General features: G+C 48.3%; 1 protein-coding gene across 14 annotated transcripts in view; it reads right to left on the bottom strand.

Moving 5' to 3' along the window:
- PDE4DIP (phosphodiesterase 4D interacting protein) overlaps positions 1 to 20,511 on the bottom strand; it is a 129,299-nt gene that overhangs the window by 1,393 nt on the left and 107,395 nt on the right. For 8 of the 14 annotated variants that reach the window (XM_077332312.1, XM_077332313.1, XM_077332314.1 and 5 more), the window contains 10 exons: positions 17,413 to 17,703; positions 16,212 to 16,343; positions 12,151 to 12,328; positions 10,061 to 10,185; positions 9,364 to 9,579; positions 8,779 to 8,889; positions 5,062 to 5,237; positions 4,091 to 4,234; positions 2,875 to 2,992; positions 297 to 343 (listed from right to left, as the gene is read on the bottom strand). In XM_077332312.1, the coding sequence (XP_077188427.1) occupies positions 297 to 343; positions 2,875 to 2,992; positions 4,091 to 4,234; positions 5,062 to 5,237; positions 8,779 to 8,889; positions 9,364 to 9,579; positions 10,061 to 10,185; positions 12,151 to 12,328; positions 16,212 to 16,343; positions 17,413 to 17,703 (1,538 nt within the window). The remainder of the gene's footprint in view (positions 1 to 296; positions 344 to 2,874; positions 2,993 to 4,090; positions 4,235 to 5,061; positions 5,238 to 8,778; positions 8,890 to 9,363; positions 9,580 to 10,060; positions 10,186 to 12,150; positions 12,329 to 16,211; positions 16,344 to 17,412; positions 17,704 to 20,511) is intronic. The other 6 variants (XM_077332306.1, XM_077332304.1, XM_077332305.1 and 3 more) reach the window with 6 other exon arrangements.

Genomic DNA, 20,511 nt, shown 5'->3' with positions numbered 1-20,511 from the left:
GTCTCTTTTCCGGACAAAGCGTTATAACAGACTGGATCCGTACAATGCAGGTTGCTGTGCCGCGTGGAAGCTAGAATTTGTGCTGATGTAATATGCTGTGTAAAAGCGAAGGTGGAACAACGTATTCAATACCAGAACCTTCTTCCATATTGGAATAAAAGAAGACAGCTTCTACATGCACTTTAAAAATAAATATTTTTGTTGTTTTTTGCCAGTCATGCCACAGTATCTTGTCTCAGTGATGTTGTATGCTTTCCGGACAAACCAGTGGCTCTACTCTAGTGGGGTTGACATACCTCCAAGTTAGTCCTGGCTTTCTTCAGTACGGCATGTGTCCTGGTCACTGAAAAGCAACAAATGCCATGAGCCTTGGGCTTTGATAGCTTCATTCCATCCCCCCCCCCCCCGTCTTAGTCCTCCCCCAGTTGCCCTTGTGGGCACGTTTTTCCTTTCTGGAAGGCATCTGCAATACAAGCTTAAAACTGGGGTCATTTCTACCTCCCTGGGAAATCCGGAAAACTGCAACCTGAGGATCAGAATGGCCAGCCTCGTTGCCGTACAATGGGTTGGATCCAAACAGGATTTGCCCGGGTGAAAAAGCCTGACAAAGCCCCTCCCCCCCATTTAGACTATGCTGGGAATCATGGGATCTGCATGCACAAAAGCCCTATGGGACAGGGGCAGGAGTAAGGAGGGGAACTGGGTAAGACTGGGATTCCGCTCTCCTAATGGGATCTGGAGAAGAAGAGTTGGTTTTTATATACCCCACTTTTCACGACCTGAAGGAGAGCGGCTCACAGTCGCCTTCCCTTCTTCTCCCCACAACAAACACCCGGTGAGGTAGGTGGGGCTGAGAGAGCTCTGACAGGACTGCTCGGTCAGCTCAGCACTATCAGGACTGTGACTAGCCCAAGGTCACCCAGCTGGCTGCATGTGGAGGAGTGGGGAATCCTCTGTGCCAGATTAGAAGTCACCGCTCTTAACCACTACACCAAGCTGGCTCTTGAAGTTTCTTTGCTCCAGACGACAGAGATCATTCCCCCTGGAGAAAATTAATGTTTTGGCATGTGGACTCTATAGCATTGTATCCCATTAAGGTCCCTGTCCCCTGCCACCCACCCCGGCTCCATCTTCAAAACACCTGTAGTTTCCTAACTGCCCCCCCCCCATCCCTGGTGGCCAGGGAAGAGAGGGAACCCAACACACTTAGCTTGGTCCAACCCTGTTTCTTTATTTTGTAAATGCCGCTGGAGTGGTTTAGCTAGATAAAACACTGATAAAAGTTTGGATTATCATGATAGTCATATAATTATAATGATAATCATCATAATTCAACCCTTCATCTGTAAACTGCTCCACAGGAGCGGTAGTAATAAAGTGGTAAGGGCAATGTGGGAGGAGAAAGGGGCGGGACGAGTCTGGGATAAAAACTCGAAGGGGCCAATCAGGATCTGCAAAGTGGCTCCTGATTGGCCCCTCTGAGTGTCAGTCCAGGAGGTGATGGGGCTGGGGGAAGAGCCTTCGCCGCTGGGAAAGGAGCAGGGCCGCCGTGTCTTCAACGCAGCGGCCCTGCTGCTTTCCTGCTGCCGAAGCAGGGACATCGGGGGGGGGGGAGAGTGGGGGAAAGGCTTCTGTGTGGCGAAAGGAGCAGGCCCGCCATGTCAGAGACGCGGCAACCCAGCTCCTTTTGCCGTGCCGAAGCCGGGACCTTGAGGGAGGGAGGGAAGAAGAAGAAGAAGAAGAGGAGTTGGTTCTTATATGCCGCTTTTCTCTACCCGAAGGATGCTCAAAGCGGCTTACGGTCGCCTTCCCATTCCTCTCCCCACAACAGACACCCTGTGGGGTGGGTGAGGCTGAGAGAGCCCTGATATCACTGCCCGGTCAGAACAGTTTTATCAGTGCCGTGGCAAGCCCAAGGTCACCCAGCTGGTTGCATGTGGGGGAGTGCAGAATTGAACCTGGCATGCCAGATTAGAAGTCTGCACTCCTAACCACTACACCAAACTGGCTCTAGAGGGGGGGAAGGGCTTTGCCACGGCGGCCTTCGGGGCCCCAGCGGTAGAGGGGGGGAGGAAAGGCTTTGTCTCAGGGACTTTCCCCAGGACGAAGCCAGGGGGGAGGAAGAGGGGGGGAAAGGAGCAGGCCCGCCGCGTCTCCAAAGTGGTGGTCCTGCTCCTTTTCCCAGGATGAAGCTGGGGCCATGGGGTGGGGGTGGGGAAAGGCTTCCCGGGATGAAGCTGGAGAGTGGGGGGGAGGGGAAGGGGCAGAGAGAGGGGGCCCTCTTGCCCAGCCAGGGGGGCCCTCTTGCACCCAGCTGCCTGCCCGTTAGCACCCGCTGTATTTGGGCTACAGTAGGCCTTAAACCTAGTATAATATAATCACATATCATCATCATATAATAATATAATAATTAATTGAGAACCAGCATGGTGTAGTGGTGAAGACTGGTGACCTCTAATCTTGAGAACCAGGTTTGATTCCCCACTCCACCACATGTAGTCAGCTGGGTGACCTTGGGCCATTCACAGTTCTCTCAGTGCTCCCAGCCCCATCTCCCTCACAGGGTGTTTGCTGTGGGGGAAGGTAGGCAATTGTAAGCCACTTTGAGACTGCTTTGGGTAGTAAAAACTGGGGTACAACACCCCAGCTCTTCAAATACCATTCTATTCCCTCCTCTACGTTCACCTTTCCAATCAAACTCCTAAATCCTTCCAAGATTTTGGATGAGGGAAAAGGTGGTGGTGGGGGGGAGAAGTTGGAGGGATGCAGGACGAGCCTGGCCATGGTTATTGGCCACCTCGGACCCTTCCCTTGAGAAGATGCATCATTTGTCATTAAGTCACTGCTTAGATTGACCCAGGGCAGGACACTTACGGTGGGCAAGGAGGAAGTTTTCCATGCTGTCCTTATAGCGGCTGGCCTGCTGCCGCAGTCTTTCTTGCTCGGCCAGCTTAGCGCGAAGTACCTGGATCTCTTCTTTCATGGACTGCTCCTGAAAGGCCAACACAATTAAGGGTTTTCTAGAATGACTGCAATAGCCCTGAAGACGAAAGGACGCTGGCCCTGCGCTTGGGCCTAGGCTCCATCACCTGCTCTATGCCTGTGAAAGAACGATGGAATGAACTGTATCGCTCCTCGGGGCAGGTGAGGAAAGTCCTGTAGGGCAGGGGTAGTCAACCTGTGGTCCTCCAGATGTCCATGGACTACAATTCCCATGAGCCCCTGCCAGCGTATGCTGGCAGGGGCTCATGGGAATTGTAGTCCATGGACATCTGGAGGACCACAGGTTGACTACCCCTGCTGTAGGGTAGTGGAGGGGAGCACCCCTACAAGTAGCATAGTATGTTAAGGGGGGTAGGCTTGCAGCTTTCACCCTAGTGTTCTGGACTGCAGGGCGTTGGCTTTATTTTAAAGGGGAGAATGGTGAGAAGTGCAACCCCCCTCTCCCATAAATACACACCCATTAAAAATGCAGCAGGCCACTTTAGCACCTTGGACTTCTGTCTGCTCATGCTTTTCCACCTGTGAGCCAGGCTTAAGAGAATGGTTGTGCCAATCAAAACACTCTTCTAAGTTGATTTGAAGCAATTGCATTTAGAAGGGTTCAGCAGTGCCATTGTAGACCAGGAACTCCTAAATTACGGCGTTGGTGGCTTTTAGTTTTAATAAAAAGCCCTTGATCCCTTAACTGGGAGAAACCAGGTTTATTGTGTTGTAAATTCACATTCTCACACTAATCACCGCCATTCCACAAGTCAGACAAAGCACACTTCCACACACAGATTGGGTAATGCGCTTTCAATGTCTTTCTGCAGCTGGTGCAGTGCACTTCTAGAGTGCATTGAAAGTGCCTTATGCAACGTGTATGGAATAGGCCGGGGAGAATCTTCTGCAACACAGCATGACCTTCAAGCACACCATTTGTCCAAGTAGGAAGACTGGTTTTGAGTTACCAGCTATCTGGGGAAGGACCCCAGAACATTGGAACAGACTCATTTAATTCCCAGGAATAGGTAAGAAATGTGCTCTACTGGGGCTCCATTGTCGGCATCTCACACCCAGTGATGGAAAGTTGGAAGCTTCTCCTTACTGCCTGCTGTGTTTGGGCAGAGATGTGAGGCGCAGGAAGGACCGCTATCCAAAACAACGACAGGAGGGAGGCCGCTTTCTCCAAGATTTGGTGCAAAGAATTAGTGTTGGCAAGAAGCTGCCTGATGCCCCCTGGACGGAAGACCTGGAGAAGCAGAACAGGAACATTTTGTCAAGGGGAAGTTTCTTGGCATCCCTGCAAATGCTTGCAGTTTATCAAGCTGCCCCACTAATCCTGGGCACTCTTCTAAATCAGCCACAGTAGCAAGGAAATAAGTCGCTGAGCTTCTTTCTGTGGCTGGTTGGGTTGATTACTGCAGGCTTTGCCCCCCAATGGCTGTTCTTGGGACTTGTGCAGATAAGGTTGCCAGGCCCCTTGTAGATGCTGGTGGCGGTTGGAGTGCCAAAAATTAACGCACTTGGAAATTATGCTGGTGATGGGGGAGGGGGGAGCAACTCTCTGGCTTTGGGACAAAAAACTCTATAGTAGAATTAGCTTCTTACCATAGAGTTTTGCCCCCAAACATCACTGACTTATCCGCATTGCTTCTAGGTGACATCCACAGGTTGTGTTTATTTTCTGTTTCTGCCTTCCCCTTCCTGCAGGTCCCCCAGCTCATTCTGGGAGCTCATTCCACCAGGTAGAGGCCAGGACCATAAATGCTCTGGTCACCTGGCTCTGGTCAAGGGCAGGTGAGCTTCCCCGGGGCCGGGAATGACCAACAAGTTTGTATATGCAGAGCACAAGGCCCTGTGTGGGGGGCATAGGTTGACAGGCAGTCCCTCAGATATGTGGGTCCCAGACCATGAAGGGCCTTGAAGGTCAAAACCAAAACCTTGAACCAGCTGTATATGAGCCCTCCAAGATGTTCCTGAGTGGACCCTCGCATTTTGTACCAATTGCAATTTCTGGGTCAGGGACAAGGGCAATTGAAATATGTCATTAATTAATGAACGTGTTTCTCCCATTACCCTGCTGTCCTGAGGTTCTTGGCCAGACTTCAGGAGTGATGCCATCTTGCCCGCCAGCATCTTGCCCTCCAGGATCTGTTGCTTGAGGGTGCTGTAGTCCTCAATGTGGCTTATGGCATGGGTCTCCAGCTTTTGAGAATCGTTGTTCAGCACCACGTTGTTCCTGGGGTAGGCTGCTGAAAAGCAAAACACCAACACTGGGCCTGATTGTATCAAAGGAAGTCCTGAGAGAAGGCTGAATCCAACTTGGTTCTGCCCAACAAGCGTCTGTATCTGTCAACAAAGTCTGCTAGCTGCTGATTGTTGACAAAATGTGACAAGGCTAACAGAGCTCCCTGAAGAAGCCAGTTGATGAAGCACGTAGGGAGTTTTGAGAATTGTAACTGAGTAATAACATCAATTTTTACTTTGTTTTGCACCATTGGCCTTGGCCTTATTTTGCATATCTCAGAGTTTGTCCCAGCCCTTTTAGTTTCTCTGTGTCATTCTAGCCATCCTTCCTGATCTTTTCTCCCAAAGTTTGTGGTTAAAACTTATTTATAACCATAGACCTGGGGATCCCCTGGAATTATAACTCATCTCCAGACTAAAGAGATCAGTCCCCCAGCAGAAAATGGCTGCTTTGGAGGGTGGGACTCTACAGCGGTACACTCTACTGTGGTCCCTCCTGCTGACTCCCAACTCCACCCCCAAAGCCCCCTGCAATTATAGCCCATCTCCAGACTAAAGAGATCTGTTCCCCTGGAGAAAATGGCAGCTTTGGAGGGTGGACTCCATTGCATTAAAATACACTGAGGCCTGTCCCCACCCCAAATCCCACCCACTCCTGGCTCCACCCCCAAAGTCTTCAGGTATTTCCTTAAATGCAGCAACTGCACTGATGTTCTCTCAAATAACAGGGTTGACGTCTTAGCAGAAAGGACTCCAAGTGCTTGGTGTGGTGTCTCATTCACTGCTGATGTTTGAAGAGATACAGAGTGTAGAGTGAAGGGTTGTCTGTTTTTATCATATCACACAATCCTGCACTCCCGTTCACACAGAGGGTGTCTGATCAGATAGATTAGATAGATATCTCTGAACTTTGAATGAAATATATTGATGCTATCTGGGGAAAACACATCCCTTCGTGTCTCCCTCCCACACCGATCAGGATCTCCACCCTTCCTGAGGCACAGCCCATCAAATCCCCAATGACCAATTAGAAGCTTTGCTTGGCTATAACCCCACCTAGCCCCGCCCACTTTCTCAAAACAGCTGTAGGTGCCATGCTGACTGGGGACCCCAGGCAATGAGTTAACCTTTTCCTTCATGCAGCTTTCCTGATGGGAATTACAACCACCTCAGTTTTGAAGGCCTTTTTTAGAGCCAGCATGGTGCAGTGGTTAAGAGGGGCAGACTCTAATCTGGAGAACTGGGTTGGATCCCCCACACTTCCACAAGGGGCCGACTGCGTGACCTTGGGCTCACAGTTCCCTCAGAGCTCTCTCAGTGTTTGAAAGCCCCTTTTGGATTCCTTTGGGCAGTGAAAAGCAGGATATAAAAACCCATCTCTTCTTTTTTTGTAACGTGGGAAACATACCTTCCCCTTCCTGCCAAGATAAATAACAACGGGGGACAAATAAATTTAGGACAATGTTATGAAACCAAAGGATTGACACAACATCTGTATGTTGCTTTTAGGTTTGAAGAAGAAAAGCAGGAGAGCAAAATAAAGAATCTTCTAGGTTTCCGCCCGTGGGCTCACATAAGAGTTACCAGCTCTGGGTTGAGAAATACCTGGAGATTTGAGGGGCACGCCCTGAGGAGAAAGGGGAGGAACTTAAATGGGACAGAATGTCATGCAGCCATTTTCTCCAGGTGAACTACTCTCTGTTGCCAGGAGATCACTTGTAATCCCAGGAGTTCTCCAGCCAACACCTGGAGGCCGAAGAAGACTGACAACCAGGCTACTGTGTAGTAATGAAACATATTTCTTCTTCGTGTAGAATCCATGCCAAAATATGGACAGGTTAATTACACCTTTTCAATACAATTTCCTCACTGGAAACATGTAATTAACCGGTCCACATTTTGGCATTGATTCCGTATACTGCATGGAATAAAGATTGGTTTCATTAGTGCAAAAGTCTTCTTTGACTTTCTGCTTTCTACAAGCACTGACAAGTTGCCTTCTCCATCAATACCCGGAGGTTGGCAACCATGTCCCACGCTAATCGGCTTAAGCACATGTGCAGAGCTTTGATCCAGAAACTTTCACGACTGAACTGCTTAGCGTGCAAATGCTTTCAGAGACACAGCGTCACTGCACGTGCCCAAGAAGGTAGAAACTCAGCTTCCCGTAGCATCAACACATTCTGCACACATTGGATAATGCACTTTCAGGGTGCTTTTGCAGCTGGATCTTCCTGTGTGAAACAGGGAAATCTGCTTCTAAAGTACACTGAATGTGCATTATCCAACAAGTGTGGAACTCTACCAGCTAGTTGTTTTATTGCATTTTGGTGCCCCAAGCAGTAGGCCTGTGAGAAACTCTTAGGATTGCCGTAGGGTTGCCTGCTTTGGGTTTAGAAATTCCAGGATATTTGGGTGGGGGGTTGCAGCTAGGGGAGGGGGGATTCTGCCATGAAATACACTCTACAAAGCTGCCATTTTCTCCAGGGGAAAAGCTCTCTGTAGTCTAGATCTCAGCTGTAATTCTGGGAAATCGCCAGGCCCCTTAATGGGACGCTGAGCACAATCTGGAGGGAAATCTCAGGAGAAAGAGCAGCAATTGCCAAGTGGAGGAGACTGCCTGTGGCTCACCAGCCTCCAGTTAAGGCAACAACAACAACAAAACAGTACTTGGCCAGGGCGTCAGTTCAAAGACTTCCTAGTTCCCGGTTGCAAGGCTTGCCTCCCTGTCTTAAAGTGACTGCGCTCCAGAAGCCCTAACTTCTCTAAGCAGAGATTAGCCTCTTGGATTTATTTCTCCCTCCTCTGCTGTCTCCAATCCTCTCCCCCCTCCCTCTTTCAAGAAAATAAAGAAAGGGACTCCAGCTGCGCTTGGCTCCCCTCCCCGCTCTGAGCTTTCCCAATATAGTGCAGAACGCTTTCTGTTTCAGCTGGAGGGGAGGGGGATAGAGGAAGACCCGAGTTCAAATGGATCTGAATTCAGCAGGATCCACAATGGAAAAAAACAAATAAAGTGCAGAATCAGCCCAGATTAGAAGTCCCTGCTCTTAACCACTACACCAAGCTGTCTGGTAGTTTTGTAGTATGTAATGATACGCAGTACTTCCTTTTCTTTCTCTGTATCTTTCTAAAGAAATAGCTATATATATGAAAAAATATTGTCTATAGTATTGATCCTTCTATGGGACCATCATCGACTGTTTAAGTGAGAATGTCTGTTCTGTACGTTCCAATATTATTCACTTTTCATGGGATTTCATTTTGTATAATTGATTCTTGTGATGATTATGTTCCCAATGATATACTGTACTTTTGATTTCCATGCCTGAATTTGTACTCTCAGTAAAGTTTTTGAGTTGTCCTAACTGGAGGTTGGCGAGTCAGAGGTAGTCTCTTCCATCTGGCAATTGTACAGGCTGAAGCTGGGTAGCCATTGCTGTAAGATGGTGTGTGTGTGTGTGTGTGTGTGTGTGTGTGAGAGAGAGAGAGAGTGAGAGAGAGAGAGAGAGAGAGAATGGGAGACTTTGTTTGGGCTGTTTTGTTTACCTTGTGCCTCATGGTTGGCTTGGAGGACCGGAAGAGAGACGGGCATGAGTGGGAAGAGAGAAGGAGAGGAGCTCATTCCGACATCCCGGACCGGTGGTGAAAGAGTTGAATCTGAAAAGGCAAAACATTGGAGAGTGGGTAAAAGGCCAAATATTATGAACACGTTGGATTATGCACTTCCGATGTGATTTTGCAGCTTGACCTCTAGAACAAGACGAGTTGTTTTTATACCCTGCTTTTCACTACCCAATAGAAAGTGGCTTACAATCGCCTTCCCTTCCTCTCTCCATAACAGACGCTCTGTAAAGTAGGTGGGGTGGAGAAAGCTCTGGAAGAACTGCTCTGTGAGAACAGCTCTAACAGGACTGTGACTAGCCCAGCTGGCTGTATGTGAAGGAGTGGAAAATTAAATCCAGCTCACCAGATTAGAGGCCACTGCTCTTAACCACTACACCAAGCTGGCTCTCTTAAAGTGCATTGAAAAGGCATTATCCAATGGGTGCTGAATGGGCAATAGACACCGTGCCAGGTACAAAGGGTAAGGTATGACCTGACCTGCAGGAAGACTTTTGCAGCATCGCCTACCTTGTGATTGCTGCCATCTGTAGATAGAAGAGGACATACCAAGGCCTTGGAGAGCGGTACTGGCCCCTGGACTATATTGCTTCTCCAGCTGCTGACGCAGAATGCAGTTCACCTGGACAGCCTGCACCAGTTGACTCCGCAAAGCCCTGGCCTCCTGCAGGAGATCACCTCTGACACTCGGGCCGAAGAACTTGGATCGGCCATCGCTTTGGCACGCTAAGAAGCAAAAGATGGGACCATCCATTGTCTTTATCTATTAGCATTTCATAATAGGAAATGCTTTACCTATTAGCATTTCATAGAATCAGGGGCCATACGGGCTATCCAGTCCAACCCCCTGTTTAATAATTATAATTATTTCTATGAAATGCTAATAGGCTAAAAGAAATGCTAATTATAATTATAATGCTAATAATAATTTTAATAATTATAATTTTAATAATTATAATTATTTTAGATTTATTTCCTGCCACTCCCAAGCTGGCTCGTGGCGGGTTACAAGTCATAAAAACCCTGTTAAAAAAACCCCAATTAATCTTAAGAGCTAACTGAGGTGAGGCTGGAAAGCCATTGAAATGGATTCCTCCTTCCTGCCTGTTCCCTGAGAGAAAAATGTTTCAAACCTCCAGGTGAAGGGCTTACACAGGTCAGGTCTCTACCTAAGAAATGCACTTCTCCACACCTCTCAGACCCATACCTGAATCTGCCCTCTGCAGGGGTCCACCAGGCACTTCAGGGACGCATAATTCCGCCTGCAAGGCACTGAAGAGTAGCTGGTTCTCTTCGCACTGCTGATGCAGCAACACAGCTCTGTGTTGAAGCCTGCAAGACACAAAAATGGTCACTCACCAAATTGCCAGGCCCCCATGAGCATGTTAATGGGGCATGTCCTGCTCCAGCAGTGTGAAAGCAGAGCTGGGACATTTGAGTGCAGACTCACATTCGGCCCTGCTTCACCTAGAAAAGTTAAGCTATCTTTTTGTCCAAAATGCACATTAAAAAAAAATGTAGTTAATATGGCAGGCAATCTTCTTATACAAACAACAGCCCTTGTTGATATAAGTATTTAAATGGGTTTCCAGCTCCAACAATCAAAGGTCATGTCTTCATTGTGGAAGTTGGATTTATGCGGGGGGAATCTCTTGGAGCTCACATACAAATAGTGAAGGAAAGCATGCCGTAACTGAGCATCAGTCAAGAGGTGAGATATCTTCCTACATGCTAACAATCCAGACTGTTTAGAAGAGGCGGAACAAGTCTCTGGGCTGCATGGTATATGTGACTGGTTATCTGGGGAGATCAACCTTAGTTCTAGATTCAAATGGGGAGCCGCTCTGAAGTAGCACAATAAAATCAGAGTCCAGTAGCACCTTCAAGACCAACAAAGATTTATTCAAGGCGTGAGCTCACGGATCTGTGGTGTCTAAAACCTCTGGGAATGTCAGCAATTCTTAACTCAATGCAGTTTCACCCCGAGGATGAGAGATCCTATAGACCAGGGGTAGTCAAACTGTGGTCCTCCAGATGTTCATGGACTACAATTCCCATGAGCCCTTGTCAGCAAACGCTGGCAGGGGCTCATGGGAATTGTAGTCCACAAACATCTGGAGCAGGGGCAGTCAAGTTGTGGTCCTCCAGATGTTCATGGACTACAATTCCCATGAGCCCCTGCCAGAAAACACTGGCAGGGCTCATGGGAATTGTAGTCCATGAACATCTGGAAGACCACAGGTTGTGACTACCCCTGATCTGGAGGACCACAGGTTGACTACCCCTGCTATAAACCACCTTCTTCAACGAGGCAGGATAGATGGTTCTTGGCCAAGCTGATTGAGTGGCCATGTCTCCCTTCACCTATCACCCATCATCATCCTCATCACAAGCAAACAGACCATTCACAAGGCAGCCTCAATTCCATGCCTGTTCCAGGACTTGCATTTTGTCCAGCGTGGAAATAGCAACCCTACAGGGTTGTCGCAGGTCAAGAAAATGGAGTGGGAAGGTTTCAACCCTGTCCTTCCCCCAAGCGGCGGTCTTGATCAATAATCTCGGCTTCTGTGTTGTGAATGTCAAAACGGATACAGCGTAACAGAATCAATTGTGACTTTATATGCACAGGAAAAAAAATATGTATCTCTGAAAAACAGCTGTACCTCAGAAGAATGTTGCATTCGAAGCTTTATGTTTGAACGTTTTACTAGTGTGTAAGTAAACCTATTTATTCTTACTAAAGAAGCCTCTATAGTTTGTTTTCAAATAAGAAGAAAATAGCCAAGGAAAAGCTGTCGTCACCGGGCAGTTATAATACAAAATTTCCCTCATTTTGCTCAATAAAGGCTGTCTGGGAGGTTAGTGCAAGTTGACCAACTGTCACAAAGATTTCGTCATATTTTTACAATTCAGATATCGATACAATTCAAAATCCCAGTCTCACCCTCAATATTTACTAAATAGACAAGACTCCCAACCACCAGCACCCACCCTTGAGGACCCCCCCCCCAACCCCACACACACAAGGTTTTCACCGCTTATTTGAGGGCAAGGTAGGGTTCCCATCTCTGGTTTGGAAAATGCCTGGAGATTGTGGGGATGGAGCCTCAGCGGAGGACAATACCTTACAGACCAACCTTCACAGCAGGCATGTTCTCTCTTGGGAATTGACCATGATTATCTGGAGATCCATTATAATAGCGGGGGATCTCCAGGTGCTATCTGGAGGTTGGCAACTGTTAGGCAAGGAGGTCCATATCTCAAACAGATCCCTGCCGGCTGCTCTCTTGGGCTCACCTCGAATTGTCCTTCTGCAGAGCCAAGCATTCCTCCTGGAGCTGCACGAGATCTTGCTGCTTGCCCCGGACTTCTTCCCGCAGCCGCTGCTGCTCGGCCCGCTGCCGTTCCAGCTCTGCCTCCCCATCCTGCAGCTTGGAGCGCGATGCCAGCAGAGCTTCTTGCAGGTGCCCCCACTCTGGGGGTCGAAAGAGGCAGTCAGGAAGGCGGCTCCCCTTGCCGATGGAATAGCACATTCGAGAACCCAGAAACAGGAGCACTCTTGCACATCCCACCCACCCACCCACCCACCCATCCATCCATCCATCCATATACTGCCCCTCCTGAAAACCAGCTCAGGGTGGTTAACAACACAGGGTAAATTACACAAGGTTAAAACATTAAAATAATTGATGCAATCATAAATAAAACCAAATAAGCATTCTTTAAAATTCCATTGCCAACCAATCTTTAATAACTGCCAATCCATATTTTTATTTCCGGTGTTTGTGTGTGTGTGTGTGGGGGGGGAGAGGAGTTATCACAGGAGGGGGCCAATGAAGATGTTGCTAGATTACTGTCAGATGCCTGACAGAAGAGCTCCGTCTTATTGGCCCTTCAAAACTGAGCTAACTACTGAAGGACCCACCGCTCTTCCAGGAGCTCATTCCACCAGGTAGGGAACAGGACAGAAAAGGCCCTGGCCCTGGTAGAGGCCAAACGTACCTCTTGGAGGCCAGGGATTACCAGCCTGTTCGTATTGGCTGAGCGTAATTCCCTTCGGGGGCATATTATTCTGTTCTTTCTTGGACAAGTACAGGAGGAGGAGAAGCAAATAAACGTGGTCAGTGGCTAAGGTCTCCACTTCCAGAAGGGACACTCATTTTTTGGTGCTCCAGAAGTGGTGCTCCAGAAGGGTGGATGTAAGTCTCCACATGACCTTCTTTCTAAAAAGCCAGGCCTCTGTCCCGGGGGCTGAGCAGTAATTCCACGCATCCCCATGTTCCACCTGGAGGATGGCATCCGTATGGGTGGCCTTGGGACAGTCTGTAAACCCTCTCAGCCACACCTACCTCACAAAGTGTCTGCTGCGGGGAGAGGAAAGGGCTGTGATTGTAAGCCGCTTTGAGATTCCTTCAGGGATAGAAAAGCAGGATATTCTTTTTTTCTGGCTGTTCAGGTGTCCCATTCAGTATAGTTCTTCAGGAAGAAAGGGTAGCAGCCCTCTTGTGGGCAAAGAGGACCCTATTCCTTTTTCTCTCAAGGCTCAAATCAGCTCTCCTCCTGCTGCCTGGGATGGAAAATTTCCCAGGTTGAAGACACTCAGTAGTCTTTTCCAGTTAAGCATGTAGGCTGCTGAAGGGATCTTCCAGCCTTTTTGGAATCTGGGCTGATTCTGCACTTACTTTGGTTTTTCTTTTGTCAATCCTGCTGAATTCAGATCGATTTGAACCCAGGTTTTCCTCCTACTCACCCACCCCTGAATTGAAACAGAGTGGTCTGCACTTGATTGGGGAAGCTCAGAGCTCCTTGAACAGGGGGAAGCAAAAATAAGACTTGCGAGGGAAGTCTTGCAACCAGGAACCAGGAAGTCTTTGAACTGACGCCCTGGCCAATCAGGGAAGACTGCTTTGCTAATCAGTTTTGCAGGAAGTTAATTTGGCAAAATGCAGAAGATCTACACTATACTGCAGGCTTTAAGAGCTGGTTCTTCAAATATAACGATTTATATCCAATCCTGGATATCACAGGGTCATCGTGGATGAATCATGCTCAAAATCAAAATATCAATTGAATACAGTGCAGAGGGAAGGGATTTATTCAGGCTGGGTGGGGATAAAAAGCAAAATGTAGACTCTACTCTGAATGACTTGTCTCCTCTGTCCATCGACTGGATTTGGGTTTAAACTTCAAGTACAACGATATAGGCTAGATATCAGGAAAAAAAATTTCACAGTCAGAGTAGTTCAGCAGTGGAATAGGCTGCCTAAGGAGGTGGTGAGCTCCCCCTCACTGGCAGTCTTCAAGCAAAGGTTGGATACACACTTTTCTTGGATGCTTTAGGATGCTTTGGGCTGATCCTGCATTAAGCAGGGGGTTGGACTAGATGGCCTGTATGGCCCCTTCCAACTCTATGATTCTATGATTCTATGGATCTGTCTGACCATGTTTTGGTATGATTCTGCCTTCCTCTTCCATCATTTCCGCATTCTCAGTTTTATTCACTCTAACTCGCTCTACACTGGCCTGCCTCTGGGCTTGATCCGGAAACTGCAACTAGTCCAAAATGCAGCTGCTAAGGGTCCTTGGAGGACCCACATCCAGCTAGTCCTGAGGCAGCTGCACTGGTTACCAGTTATATTCTGGATCAGGTTCAAGGTTTTGGTTTTGACTTTCAAGGCCATCCGTGGTCTGGGCCCAGCGTAATTAAGGGACCGCCTTTCGCCCTATATCCCCCACAGGGCTTTACGCTCTGTGGGGGCTAATCTATTGGTCATCCGCGGCCCCAAGGAAGCTCGCCTGGCCTCAACCAGGGCCAGGGCCTTTTCGGTCCTGGCCCCAACTTGGTGGAATGAGCTCCCGGAAGAGCTGAGGGCCCTGCAGGAATTACCAGCATTCCGCAGGGCCTGCAAGATGGAGCTCTTCCGCCAGGCTTATGGTTGAGGCTGGGCAGCGAGGAGGATCAGCCCCCCCCCTCACAAACTGGCGGTAGGGAATGTCAGCTTCCCTTCACCTCCCTGCAGTTTGAGGATGCGGAGACTGGATGATTAGGATTATGCCATCACTTGTTGATTTTTATTGTTGACCGATTGGTTATTAATTACTGTTTAATTTTATTGTTCATTGCTATGGATTTTAGGGGATGGGGTTTTTATGTGAGCTGCCTTGAGCCTTGGGAGGCGGGATACAAATAAAATGATGATGATGATGATGAAGATGATGATGATGATGATAATAATAATTCTCATACCAACCTTGTGGGGTAGGTTGGGCTGAAGCTATGGTTGGTCTCTCCAGTGAAATTCATGGGAGAAGAACCTGCATCTCCCTAGCCAAACTGTGGCTCTCAAGATGCCCATGGACTACAGTTCCCATGAGCCTTTACAAGTGCTGGCAGGGGCTCATGGTAATTGTAGTCCATGGACATCTGGGGAGCAACAGTTTGGCCCCCCCTGCTCCTAATGTAGCCATATCCTAATGGCTACACAACAGTGGCTGGCTCAATTCCTCACAGGTGATAATTACCTACTGTTTTCTTTCCCCCGCCCCTCACCTTTTTTCGTAAGTGTTTATGAAACCAGGTCCCCACTGAATGAACAGTAAGTAATCTGCCAGTTCTTACAAGCTGAGACCAAGATACAAAGAAGGAGGAGGAGGAGAAAGAGGAGGAGGAAGAGGTGGCAGGCTCATTACCAATTGTTGGATAATCCTCTTTCAAGGTGCTTTTGCAACTGAATTTTCCTTTGCAAAACAGGAAAATCTGCTTCTGAAGTACATTGAAACTGCATTATCCAATGAGTGCAGAATGAGTCATGTTTTTTTTATACCTCACCTTTCACTAGTCGAAGGAATCCCAAAGTGGCTTATGAACACCTTTCCCTTCCTCTCCCCACAACAGACACCCAGCGAGGTAGGAGAGGTGGAGAGAACTCTGAGTGATCTGCTCTGCATGAAGAGCTCTGACGTAGCTATGACTAGCTCAAGTTTACCCAGCTGACTGCATGTGGAGGAGTGGGGACTCCAACCTAGTTCTCCAGATTAGAGTCCACTGCTGTTTAATGACTACACCATGCTGGGTCTCAACTCTCAACAATGCCCTTGGTGTTCATCTATCAGGGTTGCCAGCTCTGGGCTGGAAAACACCTGGAGATTTTGGGGGTGTAGCCTGAAGAAGGTAGGGTCTGGAGAGGGGAGGGACTTCAGTGGGGTATAATGCAAAAGAGTCCACCTTCCAAATTAGCCATTTTCTTCAGGTGAATTGATCTCTGTTGCAATCCCAGGAGTCTTCCAGCCACCACCTGGAGGTTGGCAACTCTACACCCATCCTTTCCTTAAATGGCTGAGGATGGCTTTTCTCTTACCATTGCTCTTTGCCACAGAGACAAGACTTGCCTCCAGCTGTTCCCGCAGGTGATTGTTGATGGAAATGGACTCCGCCAAGCGCTGGCCCAGGTTCCGGATCTCAGCCAGATGTTCTTGCAGCAAACTGACATCTGATGCCCAGCCAGTGAGGGAACACGTAAATACAAGAGAAAGGGAACATGAAATCATGGCAAGGAAGGTATGAGCAGCCTGGCCTACCTACGAGAACCCAGGTTATGGGGACACACAGGAGCTAGCGTGATCATAGTTGGTGTCATGAACTGCTGGCATGCAAACTGAGAGCCAGAAACTGTGATTTCCAAGCACAAGACTGGGATGGTTCCTAACTGACTGGTGGCAAAAGTACAAAACTGGGTTTTGAAGATGGAATTTGAAAACTCTGGCTTCTTCTACACTGAGGTTTGGCGCAATTTTTTTTGGGGGGGTGGGAGTCTAAACTAGAGAGGGGCTTTATGGAACATTGGGGATGCCAGTCCCCAAGTGGGACCTGGGCATCCCGGGGAATTATAGCTCATCTCCAGGCAGCAGAGCTGCTTTGGAGGGTGGACTCCATGGCATTATACCCCACTGAGGTCCCTTCCTGCCCTCTCCCATTCCATCCCCAAAATCTCCAGGTATTTCCCAACCCAGAGCTGGCAACCTTATGGAGTATCCATGTAGGGTTGCCAGCTCCAGGTTTGGATAAACCTGGAGATTTGGGGGATGGGGCCTGCAGAGATCAGGCTTTGAGGAGGGGACAGACCGATGGAGTATAATGGCATGCAGTCCACATTCTGAGTGGCCCTTTTCTCCATGAGAACTGATCTCTGTTGCCTGGAGATGAACTGTCATTTCAGGGAATCGCCCCTGAGGAAAAAGAAATTTTGAAAAGGTGATTATAACGGGTTTGCGTTCGGGTATCTTTACACACATTTGATTTAAGTGAATCTACTAACACGCTGAGCGAAAGGATGTTTGATTTTGTGATTCTACATATAGGTTTTCTGTCAGCATCTTTGTCTTCTCAGCTTTGAAGCTATCCTGGCAGGTCGTTCGTGTTTGCCACCCTTGGGGACTGGCATCATGGATGCCTCTAAGGACCAATTGTGCCTGAGGAGCGTATGATTCCACAAGCCAGCATCTACTTGGCAAAAATATTTCTCCTTCATTCTCAAAATCAGGGAGAACTGTAGGCATTACCTGAATCGGGCCTCAGGCCTGCCAGACATCTTGAGGAGCAGGATGGCAAACTTCCACAGACAAATCCCTTTGGAGGCTCTCTCAGGGGTGTCGTATTCCTGCTGTCCTGGCTCTCCCCCAGCACCTCCCCAGCATTCCTGTTCCAGCCGGCAGAGTTCTGCCCATGAAGAGCCCGAGGAACACAATGGTCCACCTGAGGGCAGCACTTGGAGCCGTAGGAAGGACTACCCATGGCAAAGAGACCAGTCAGCAACTCCGATTTGGCTGGTGGCAGCGCAGAGGGTGGCACCCCTAGGCAAAGGGAATAGAAGAAGAAGAAGAAGAGTTGGTTCTTATATGCCGCTTTTCCCTACCCGAAGGAGGCTCAAAGCGGCTTACAGTCGCCTTCCCATTCCTCCCCCCACAACAGACACCCTGTGGGGTGGGTGAGGCTGAGAGAGCCCTGATATCACTGCCCGTTCAGAACAGTTTTATCAGCGCCGTGGCGAGCCCAAGGTCACCCAGCTGGATGCATGTGGGGGAGCGCAGAATCGAACCTGGCTTGCCAGATTAGAAGTCCGCACTCCTAACCACTACACCAAACTGGCTCTCCAAAGAATACAAATCAGAGATCAACCTAGACTGGATGGTGCACTCAAGACCTTAAGAAAGTTTACTCTAATGCAGCCTTTTGTGACCTTTTGGACCCCTGGAATGCTTTTCAGGCTTTGAGGAACCCCAGGAATGATTACATGCCCCTTTGGAGAAGGATTCAGTGGCCAGAAACCAGCCCAGAAGATAAAGAAGACTTTTTTTTATACCCTACTTTTCACAACTTGAAGGAGTCTCCAAGCGGCTTACAATGGTTCTCCCTTCCTCTCCCCACAGCGGGCACCCTGTGAGGGAGGTGGGCCTGAGAGGCGGAAATGCTCTGCAAGAACAGCTCCAACAGAACTATAAGTAGCCCAAGGTCACCCAGCTGTCTTCATGTGGAGGAGTGGGGAATCAAAGCCACATCCTTGCTATGGGGAACTATTCCAGGGAGGCACGTGTCAGTTTATGCAGTTTCAAGGATAATTTGGCTGCTTCAGATTCCATATTGCTCCGTGCTACACTGGGAGCCAATATTTGGTTCAGAAGATGGGCAAAAATCAGCTGTTCCCTAATCTCAGTTTTGCACTTTAGTATTGAACTGGGAAGGAAAGTGGAAAGCAGAAAACACATCTCCTCCTTGGTTTCAATCCTGTAGGCATGCCAGCCTCCAGGTGGGACTATGGGACCCCCCAGAATTATAGGAAGGTCACCCAGCAAGCTTCATGAGTCTTAAAGCGGCTAATAATCGCCTTTCCCTTCCTCTCCCCACCACAGACACCCTGTGAGGGAGGTGAGGCTGAGAGAGCTGACAGGACTGTTCTGTGAGAATAGCTCTAACACAGTGGTTCTTAACCTTCCTAATGCCGCGACACTTTAACACAGTTCCTCATGTCATGGTGACCCCCAACCATAAAATCATGCCAGTGTTCTTTCACAGAAATTAAACCAAAACTGACCAATGGCGTGAAGATCCATTGTTCATTATTTGTATATGAATTGGGTTTTTTTCCCGGGATTTCTCAGTTCAGTTCTGCCTCTAGTTCCACCATGCTGATCTCACTCTTTTCTGCTGCTCCAGCCAGATGAACGCTGTATCTCAATCTACCCCGCAAGGCTGTTGTGTAGATGGCGGCCCCACCGGCCAAGCTTCTTGCCCTGCCACAACCCCTGTGAAAGGGTCATTTGACCCCCAAAGGGGTCCCGACCCCCAGGTTCAAAACCACTGCTCTAGCAGGACTGTGATTAGCCCAGCTGGTTGCATGTGGAGGAGCGGGGAACCAAACCCAGCTTAGAAGCCACTGCTCTTAACCACGACACCACACTAAGCTCCACTCTGTGCACTGCACCTAGATACACAGCTAGGGTTGCTACTTCTCTCAAGACTCAGAGAAGTGAAAGCCTCGAGGCTACAATCAAGGAAAGCTATTGACTGGTTAGGCCTCCTGGTTTGAGAGTGGTAGAGAGCACGTTCAAAGAGCAAATGGACAAGTTTCTGGAGGACTTTATTCCTGAGAAACTGGAAAGGAGATTCACAATAGAATCAGAGCCCAGTGGCACCTTTAAGACCAACAAAGATTCAAATACAGACAGTGTTGTAATAACTTGCAATTTCTGCAGTCTCCCTTTCTAGCCTGTTCTTGAAGTTCCTTTGCAATACCACAGCCACTTTCAGGTCTGTTATTGAATGTTCTGGAAGGTTGAAGCGCTCCCCTACAGGGGATGGATTGGCTGTTTTGGCAAAGAATTATCATTGGCTGTCTTTGGGTGTGTGACACAGCTTACTAATGTAACTTACTAATGTAATGTAATGTAATGCTTACTAATGTAATGTAATGCTATATATTCCCACGGTCATTTAAGGAGTTCTTAGTCTGACGAAGAGTGCTTGCACTCGAGAGCTCATGCCCTGAATAAATCTTTGTTTGTCTTAAAGGTGCTACTGGACTCTGATTCTATTGTGCTACTTCAGACCAATACGGCTACCTATCTGGAAAGAAGATTGAAAAACTGATGTATCGGATTAAGACCTGACAAACCCAGGCCCAACGCCTACCTCCCTTTATTCTCAGGCGTGGATTTCATCACTCACCTCTAAGGAATAATCCTTTCTCATGGGGTAACAGGCTCATTAACAAAGGGATAGGATTAAGCTAGCTGAGTGCCAGAGACACATAACGTGGCAGAGTCTACCTGGTTTGCGTGCTGCTAAGAGTCCACATTCTAAGTGGCATGGAGCCTCTTTCTCTTTGTAAAACGGAGTTTTTTCTAGACAGGAGAGAGTAGAGCCAGCCTGGTGTCGTGGTTAAGAGCAGCAGACTCTAATCTGGAGAACCAGATTTGATTCCTCCACTCCTCAGCAAGCAGCTAGAAGGGTGGCCTTGGGCCAGCCAGAAGAGGTGTGTATATGGACGAAAACTAATAGTAATGATAATATTCTTATAAACCACCCTTCCCTCGATGGCTCAGGGCAGGTAACCACAGGCTTTAGAAACAACCAGTATACGTTTATATAAAAACAATATAAAT

This window comes from Paroedura picta, chromosome 4 (assembly GCF_049243985.1).
Source record: "Paroedura picta isolate Pp20150507F chromosome 4, Ppicta_v3.0, whole genome shotgun sequence".
NCBI lineage: Eukaryota > Metazoa > Chordata > Lepidosauria > Squamata > Gekkonidae > Paroedura > Paroedura picta.
Note: the sequence above shows the minus strand (reverse complement) of the source record. Positions and strands in the feature narration are given on the sequence as shown.